This window comes from Orbicella faveolata, unplaced genomic scaffold, assembly GCF_042242905.1.
Source record: "Orbicella faveolata isolate gen_17 unplaced genomic scaffold, um_ofav_v1 contig_2, whole genome shotgun sequence".
In the NCBI taxonomy this organism is placed as follows: domain Eukaryota; kingdom Metazoa; phylum Cnidaria; class Anthozoa; order Scleractinia; family Merulinidae; genus Orbicella; species Orbicella faveolata.
In genome coordinates, this window is record NW_028301547.1 from 18,994,271 (window position 1) to 19,003,123 (window position 8,853).

Here is an 8,853-nt window from a genome sequence, read left to right on the forward strand (position 1 = left end):
AAACAATAATAAAATTTGTCTGCCCACTAGGTTTTCAAAACTAACGACCGCTTAAAGTTCAGGAAATTTTGAAAATATACCAGTGAGCAACTAACACACTCGCCTTCGTAAAGTGCTCCGATAAATTCCCGTAAATCTCTTACCTGGCTTCAAGAGTAAAGTTTTGGTCCTTTGTAGCGATCCTTGAAACCTAGGTAGCATTAAAACTGCCAGCTTTTCCTTCCAATTGTAGGTTTGTATATAAAGTAGATTTATACGTTCCTCATCTGTGTCGAGCGTGACCGTCACATACTTCGATGTTCTTTGTATTACTGACCATTGTTTTCCCCGAAGGCGGTTTAATCACGTAGACTCCTCTTGAAAGGAGTGAGTATCACGGGAAGATTGGGAACTAAATCACTTGTTGTAAGCACAAAATGGCCGTGGCATTTATCAATCCTTCCTTGGCTTCCCGAATCACCGTTTACTGTTCATACATGTATGTGTGCCGAGAGTTGTCCAAAAGAGTGCTTCTTTAACCTTGTCGTTAGTTTTGAAAACCTAGTGGGCAGACAAATTTTGTTATTGTTTTGAATTAAGGGACATTTATACTTTCTATTCATGTAGTTCAGCAGTTTCAAACAGGTGCCACATTTTTAAAACGTGCCTTCAAAGTAGAGCTATTTTCGCGTTTGGTTCAAAACTCGATTTAATGGGTAGAAAATCTTCTTTTAACCGTTGAAGGGGACAACATTGAATTATAATTGGAACATGGCTAAACAAACTGCTATGATATATCTATAGTTGAAAAAAAGAATTGGGACTTTTGAGCGAATATTATTTTTTTTAGAGCGCCGGCAATATGTGCTATTTTTCCAGTTTCGGCGGGCATGAAACTTGTGTCGAGCGGACTGAACTTCAATCAATCCTAGAAAACTTCAATTGGAATTTTAATGAAATAAAACTCATTTTAGTGATTGACTAGGTAAGGGCTTTGAAATCTCAGTTTATGAGAAAAATCGAATTTTCGAAGTAAAATCAGTAGTCGGTTCTTACAGAGACAGCCTCTTAAGTCGATATCATGGAGAAATGATTTTGTGAAATATTGCTGGATTACTTGCCAAGAAACTCCGAAGTTGAGGAAAATGATGCGACAACCATCGCTTGAATTTTGTCTTCAGCAGTTTTCTGTCCTATACCGCCATCATGTTTAACATTGTAATAACCCACCCCATAAGAAAAACATCATCGTTTGACTGATGTCATTAATCAACCTAACATCTCTATATTGAGTTTTAATTCAATATAGAAAGGTATTAGGCTGATTAATGACATCAGTCAAAGCACTTGAACGTGTTTGTTAGTCACCTAATCACTGATACAAAATCGGGAAATAGTGAATCATTCTCTTAAAAAGTCAGATTTTTTAATAACTTTTTAAATGGCTTTTATATTGAAAGAGTTCATTTTAAACATTACACATGACACATGATTCAGTTTTTTCTTTACCTTTTGGGATCGATAATGTTGTATAGAATATACATAAGTTCCTCTTTTCAATCCATATATTACTTCCTTCAATAAAATCTACAAAAGTGTCCCGGGGGCGGGGAGATTGTCTCCTCTTTCGTGCCAAGGGCGGGGAAAAAATTACATATCCCCTGGGGTATGCCCAAGGGGGGAGGGGATGGTAACAAGTGAAACTGAACCACGCTTAATTCTTACTAAGTATTTTTTTTAATGCAAAATGGTTTGAAATGTGGATGCTTGAGACTATAGTGACTTATGTGAATACAAAAGTAAACAAAATGATTACAATGTTGGTTTATTTGGAGAGATTTTGTAGATGATTTTAAACTATATGAAGAGACGGTTGCTAAGGTTAGGATTATATCACTCGAGTAAAATAAAGTCGCCTTAACTCGCCAAAAGTCGCAATGTTTCTTCTTCCAACTTTCCTTAAATCACCTTAAGTCGCCTGTTAATCCGGCGCCCAAAGTCACCTTACCGTGCCTTTCAATAACATGCGGACTCTAAAATTCAAAGCTCAACCGACAAATGCGTTTTTCGCTACCGTCAATCAAATGTTCGGCGGCTTCTCTCAGCTTCCGACTACTGGCGAGCACTGTTTCGTTGTCTGAACTGTGCTCAACGATTTGATTACCGCGCGCTTGGCAGTAGTCGGAAACTGGGAGTAGCCGCCGAACATTTGATTGACGGCAGCGATAAACGCATTTTTCGGTTGAACTGTGAATTTTAGAGTCCGCATGTTATTGAAAAGCGCAGTAAGGTGTGACGCCTTAATGACACAGTTGCGTTATTTGTGTATATAACTGCGTTGATAAATCATGTCTTCATATGTTTCTCCGTCGTTCAAATTTATGAACGTTCATATATTCACTAGTATCTTCACCGTGTACTGGTATATTACGAACTCACAATGTGACCAGCCCTCAGTTGGCTTGATAGCTCAATTGTTAGGACACTGCACTAGTATCCAAGAGGTCATCGGTTCTAATCCCTTTCAAGACTGGCTTTTTATTTATTTATTTTTTTTTTTTCAGGCTTTAATTTCACAGCTGCTTAAGTGATGATCAATCATCACTTCAGTAAGTACTTAAAGAAATTATTTTAGCCAAAGATCCAGTTGGTCCGTGGCGCCGACAAAGGAAAGTTTTTTTTTAGCTTCCTGAAGCAATTTTTTTAATCAAAAGCTTGGTGCTTTAAGGAAACTCAAGTCGATATCATGAAGAAATCAATTTGTGAAATATTGCAGGATTACTACCCAACAAACTCCGAAGTTAAGGAACTTTATTCGACTATCGTCGCTAATGCTGTCTTTAACAGTGTTCTGTCCTATACAGCCATCATGTTAAACATTGTAACAATCCACGCCATAAGAAAAACATCGTCGCTGCCGAAGACTTTAAAAACAGTGCTCCTGAGTCTTGCTGTTTCTGATGTTGGTGTTGGTTTATTGAGTCAACCATTGTACATCTCTCTTTTGATCAAGCGGTTACAACAAATTGTTCCCAGCTGTAGCACGTATCAAATTTTTTACATCATTGGGAATTTGTTTGGCACAGCTTCGTTCTTTGGTGTTTTGGCTGTAAGTGTAGAGAGGTTCTTAGCTATTCATCTTCATCTCAGATACCAGGAACTTGTGACTCACAAGCGTGTTGTTGCTGTGGTGATCTCAGTATGGGTGTTAAGTGCATTTATTCCTTTTTTAATGTTCTCGGTTCCGAGCGATGCTTATTCACTTATTAATGGAATAAGTGGAGTTATTGGTTTTATTATTATAACGATAGTCTATATAAAGGTTTATTTAGCTGTAAGACGACACAAGATTCAGATTCAGGTCCTGCAAATACAGCAAATAGCACAGACTGGAGAAGAAGCAAATTTTGCTAGCCTCATTAAATCTGCGGTCGGTACATTCTATGTATGTATAGTGTTTTTGCTTTGTTATATCCCTTATTTGGTCTCTGTGGTGGCTACGGATATGAACGGCCCGAGTATCGTCTTGAAACGATTTTCTCTTTTCTCATTTACAATTGCATTTCTTAATTCATCTTTGAATCCTGTAATTTACTGCTGGAAGATGAAACACATTCGACACGCTGTCGTGAATATACTGAGGAACATGTCTTGGCACAGAAATCGCGCATCACACGAAACACCTGCATTGGCCGGCCCTACTTTGCCATGATTCAGCGTCGTCGTTGCTGTCAAACTCCTTATGTATATAACAGCGACTGCAGACAGTTAGCGCTGCAGGAGGGCAAGAGAAATTGCATTTAAACTGAGTAAAGTAATACTTCTAAAATACTGAATATATTATGCTATAAAGGGATTTTTATGGCTTCTGAGCTTACTTTAATGGTACTTTTATGATTAAAAAAAACGCAAATGGTGCTATTTTCTTATCAGTGAGCAAGAATCAAAATGGACGCCGGATTCGTTAACTCGTCTAAATTCAATCACGTACACGTACTCTCTTTTTTGCCCACTGTTTTCAAGAAATAATAATTATATAAATAAAAATAACAATAGTTTAGTATAGTGAGAATTGTAAATATAATATCATTGTATAATTAGAGTTAGTATCACTGATTGTAAGTAATGTTCCAGTAAATAACGACAACAAAACCTTTTGAGTTAGAGTTACAAAATTACAATGTTATAGAGTGAAAACAAATATGATAAGGGTGCTTGCTACCCAAAATAACCTAAGAGTATTGTAAGTAATGTGTTCTGCTCTCAATTGGTAGAATTCTACTAGTATACTAATGCAAATTCTGCAATCTGATTGGCTGAGCTACTCGTATACTATCGGCCTTTAGAGTGCAGTAGCTGTAGGTCGTCCACGAAAGGCGCGTTCGTATCGTTTTCCCGACGTTTTGGAAGAAAGTTTACATGTAAATAGATGACTACATTTCTGATAAGACTTAAAGAAGGAAATTAACGGTTTCTTGACTTCAAAAATTTAAAATTATTGAAAAACCGGGTGCGCGCGCGTAAACAGCTACAATTTTACCAAGGACAATTCAATACCTGTGATTTTGTTAAAGCGCGAAGTTCAATAGCGCGTAGAAAAATAATTGGAAATCGTTCTTTACGTTAATTTCAGTTAGAATTCTACTAAAAAAATTAGATTATTCGCTCTTGATTTCTATGAGGTGATAGTTGATTTCGGCCTCAACAACTATCACCCCATAGAAATCTCGAGCTCATAATCTTATTGTTAATTAGTAAGTAATGTAAGTATTGTAAACAGGGTGTGTAATTTATAAAGAAAATGAAGACATAAAACTAAACTTGTGGAAATTTATTTATGTTGCTCTGTAGATATTGCCTTTTTCTTGCTGTCCTTTTGCCTCTAAAGTTTTAGAATACCCATTTTACTTGTCCATCTGATAATTATGGCAATTATTTATAGCGCATTTTTACAAATTTACCATTATAGTTCCTATTCGAACTTCAAACTTTTCCAAATCGAGCGCCAAGTTATCGTAACGAACGTGCTAAAACGATCAGACAATTTCTAAATCGATTAAATACCCATAGCATTTATAAATCGATAAGGTACCTTCCAAATCGACCGCATAACATCGATTAGCAGCCTTCCAAATTGAGTACATTAAAGAGATTCATGCCTTCCAGTTAATCGATTAGATACCTTCGAAATCGACAACATTATATCGATCACATTCAGTCGATTTGCTAGTAAGATTTCCTTTCAAATCGAGCATATTAACGGACTTGTCAATAATGAGTTAGGACGTGCAGATAAATAATTATGTTACTGTCTGGCCATGGTTGACAATGAAACAAAGGAAACTGTCTTTTAAAAAAATTGCTCAGCATGGAAATCGATGTTGCACCTGCGAACTGTTAGAAGTTTCATTTGTAGTGAGCAAGCGGGACTGAAAACACCGAAAGAGAGATCCACTTCAAAGTGATACTGGTGGTTTTTGCATGCAATAGGAACGCTTGATAATGATAGCGCTACAAGCCATGCATGATTTCATCATTTTCATCATCATCATCATCATCATCAACATCATCATCGTCGTCGTCGCCGTCGCTGTTACGCCGGTTCGTTGTGAACTCGGCCCTCTCTGTTCCGCGCCACCGATGGTCGTATTCCAATTCGTCCACCGTACCTTTCTTTCTTGGCAGTCCTTTACCAAGTGGTTTGCGGAATTGCGGTCTCATTCGCCTTTTGACCATGTGGTATCGACCTCAGACCTGGCAAACAGTCATTCTCACAAAACAAACACGTAAATTATTTGGCGTTTTAAATCGAAAATAACTAGAGCTGGCATTGGAGTAGCAATTCCTCTTACTAACCGAGTTAGAGGTGCGAGATGTAAGTAAGTTACTGACTGTCTGTGACTGACTTGTTGTACCAGTAGGGTTTGAATCCGAGTATTTTTGCGTACGAAAAACACGTTTACAAATGTCACACATCGCTTGACTGTCTTTTTTCTCTCTATGGTATGAAAATTGTTTGCAAGCTTTTGTACCGTGAAGGACTATCGGGGGAAAAATTGCATTGTACCCCTAAATAAATCGTTAAGGAAAGAAACTGCTCAATTCTTTCATTGCAGTTGTTAAATTTGCTGGGTTTTTATTTTTTCCTGGGGTGGTGGGAGGGGTATAGCTCAACTTTATTCTCACTCGGAAAGCCACTCTAGATCTTCTCACTCAAGTTTAATGCTGCTTATCGAAGTCGTTACAGTACAGCAGTAGTTGATCAAAAAGCTACCAATAGATTGTGCCAGCTTCTTTTATGAAAGCTGGACACATACGTCATTGAATCCATAGAATCGGTAAGTAATATGCCAGTCAAAGCCAAGCTAATAAGATGCCCGCCTTTTGCAAGAACGACATGATTGAACCAAAAAGTTATTGCGTACTACGGAAAAGACAAAAGCTTTCTGAAGAGTTTTAAGGATAAAAACTTGAGTGTCCAGCCAAAAAATGGTCAAGGAATGCCAACTCTCACAGTGCCTCTCTTTACCCAGATGTGTAAATTGGTACCGGCGAATTTAATGCTGGGGGGTAACCCTGCGATGGACTAGCATCCCATCCAGGGGGTAGTAGAAATACTCCTAGTCGCTTCATGCTAAGGAAACCGGGATAAGCTCCGGCCTGGTGGGCCACTTGGCTCGTATGCAGACTTTACCTTTTACCTTACCTAACTACAACACAAAGGACGTTTCGTCAATCAAAGTTTAATAAAAACCTACCAACATTTTACATCAAACTTCCTTCCATAGGCAGCCGGGTTTTTTAGTATCACGCAGAAACGCGTGATTGGTAATATTTTGTAGTTACTTTTTGATTTGAGCTATGTGTGGCTCGTTTTCTTCGAATTAGTTAGGTTTTTCTTTCAATTAATCAATAATTATTATTGCCTAGGGATAAATTGAAAAAAGTAACTAACTCAATACAAGCGAACCAGGTTTAGTTGACATCATGACCGTAACATAAACTTACTGTTAGTATTTACTAGTCAATTTCCACCTCCTGTACCATCTGCACCGGTCAGTGAAGGGAGAAGTTTTTACCGTAACATATCTATAATGTTAAAAATGATCGTATTACATTGAAAACTTATTGCGACGTTCCTGTTGTCCAGACCCATTCAAAATGAATAACAAAAGGAACCATTTGTTACTTTGTAAACATAAGTCAAGACAACTCTATCACTAAATGATTCCGAATTTGCATAACAGGGCGACGTTCAATTTAATTTCGATGATATTTTGGAACATCACTTTAATCTACCCTAGGCCCTTAAATTAAATATATCGAGGGACTTTGTAAGATATTGGTTTAGTTCATTAGCGTATGTTGGACTACGATAGCGATTACGTTTCTGCAGGGAAAATAACTCGTCTGGGATAGGGTAGGGGTTTTTGTTGCCTTATCTAGAGTAGGGTTGCAAAATCAAACTGATCGTGGTCTAGTACAAGGTAAGGATTTCGGTGTCCCAGCGGCACACTCGTACCCAATGATTACAGAGTACCAACACCCCCCCCCCCCCCCCTCCCCTTCTGGAATCATGGTATAACATGGACAGATCAGTGATAAACTAGCGTGATGTGCGATTTCCGAGCCAAGACATGTTCCGCAGTATGTTGATGACAGCATGTCGAATGTGTCTCATTTTCCAGCAGTAAATTACAGGATTCAAAGACGAATTAAGAAATACGAGAGTAAATGAGAAGAGCAAATATTTCTTCAAAGCTATACTCGGGCCGTAGATTGCAAGGACAGCTGACCAGATAAAGATCGGCAAATAACAAACCAAAAACACGAGATATACGTAAAACGTGCCGACGGCAGATTTAATGAGACTGGCAGAATTCGCCATTTCGCCAGCCTGTGCTGCGTTCTGTACTTGTAGGACTTGAATCTGATTCTTGTGGCGTCTTACAGCTAAATAAATCCTGATGTAGACCAGTGTTGTTAGAAGAAAACCAACAATAGTGCCCATAAATACAAGTAGAGTGCGAATACCGGGAGGAACCCATAGGGCCATCAAAACCAAAAACGCACTTATCAACCATATTGAGATTACCACAGTAACAACACGCTTGTGAGTCACGAGCTCGTGATATCTGAGATGAAGATGAATAGCTAAGAACCTGTCAATAGTTATAGCCACGACGTTATAGAAGGATGTTTTGGCGAATAAACCCATCGTGATATCAAAAGCCATATATATTCTACATGCAGGATAGTTTTCTTGTAACCACTTGATGAGAAGTGAGATGTAAAATGGTTGAATCACTAAACCAACGCTAACGTCAGAAACAGCAAGACTCAGAAGCAATGTTTTTAAAGTCTTTGGCAACGACGATGTTTTTCTTATGGCGTGGATTGTTACAATGTTCAACATGATGGCGGTATAGGACAGAAAACTGTTGAGGGCGATATTTGTGATGTACATCGAATAGAGGTCTTCATCGTCGAAGATTGTGGGATAGTATTGCAGCAGCAATTCACAAATTGATTTCTTCATGATATCGACTCTGGTTTATTTAACGCCCGCAATATGATACGCAATATGGTTTACAAAGAGAGTTTGCTTTCTACTTTGGCTGTTATTTTCTTACTGTTGTAAACTGCCAAACCATTTGATGACCAAAATATGTTCTTAAATGCTCATACTCGAAGTCATGAATATTCCAAGAGTAGTTCTTTTTACCGGGTGTTCGCTGAGAAACAATTCTTCCTCTTTTTTGAAGGAGACGAAGTCGCTTATGTCTTCAAAGACCGAAGCAGAGCAGAATAAGCTTAAATTGCCTGAAACGAAGGTAGAATCAATTATGGAAGACCATGTGGAATCCAATATGG

At 38.2% G+C, this 8,853-nt stretch overlaps 2 protein-coding genes across 2 annotated transcripts; one reads left to right on the forward strand and one right to left on the reverse strand.

The window, feature by feature from the left end:
* The first annotated feature begins 2,686 nt into the window (after positions 1–2,686).
* Positions 2,687–3,888, forward strand: LOC149112299 (beta-4C adrenergic receptor-like). Its single transcript, XM_089289529.1, has one exon. The coding sequence runs from the start codon at positions 2,726–2,728 to the stop codon at positions 3,689–3,691; it is 966 nt and encodes a 321-aa protein (XP_089145655.1). The 5' UTR covers positions 2,687–2,725; the 3' UTR covers positions 3,692–3,888.
* A 3,678-nt stretch (positions 3,889–7,566) lies between these two features.
* Positions 7,567–8,612, reverse strand: LOC149112300 (adenosine receptor A2b-like). The gene has a single exon (XM_089290112.1). The coding sequence runs from the start codon at positions 8,516–8,518 to the stop codon at positions 7,586–7,588; it is 933 nt and encodes a 310-aa protein (XP_089146238.1). The 5' UTR covers positions 8,519–8,612; the 3' UTR covers positions 7,567–7,585.
* Positions 8,613–8,853: the final 241 nt, after the last annotated feature.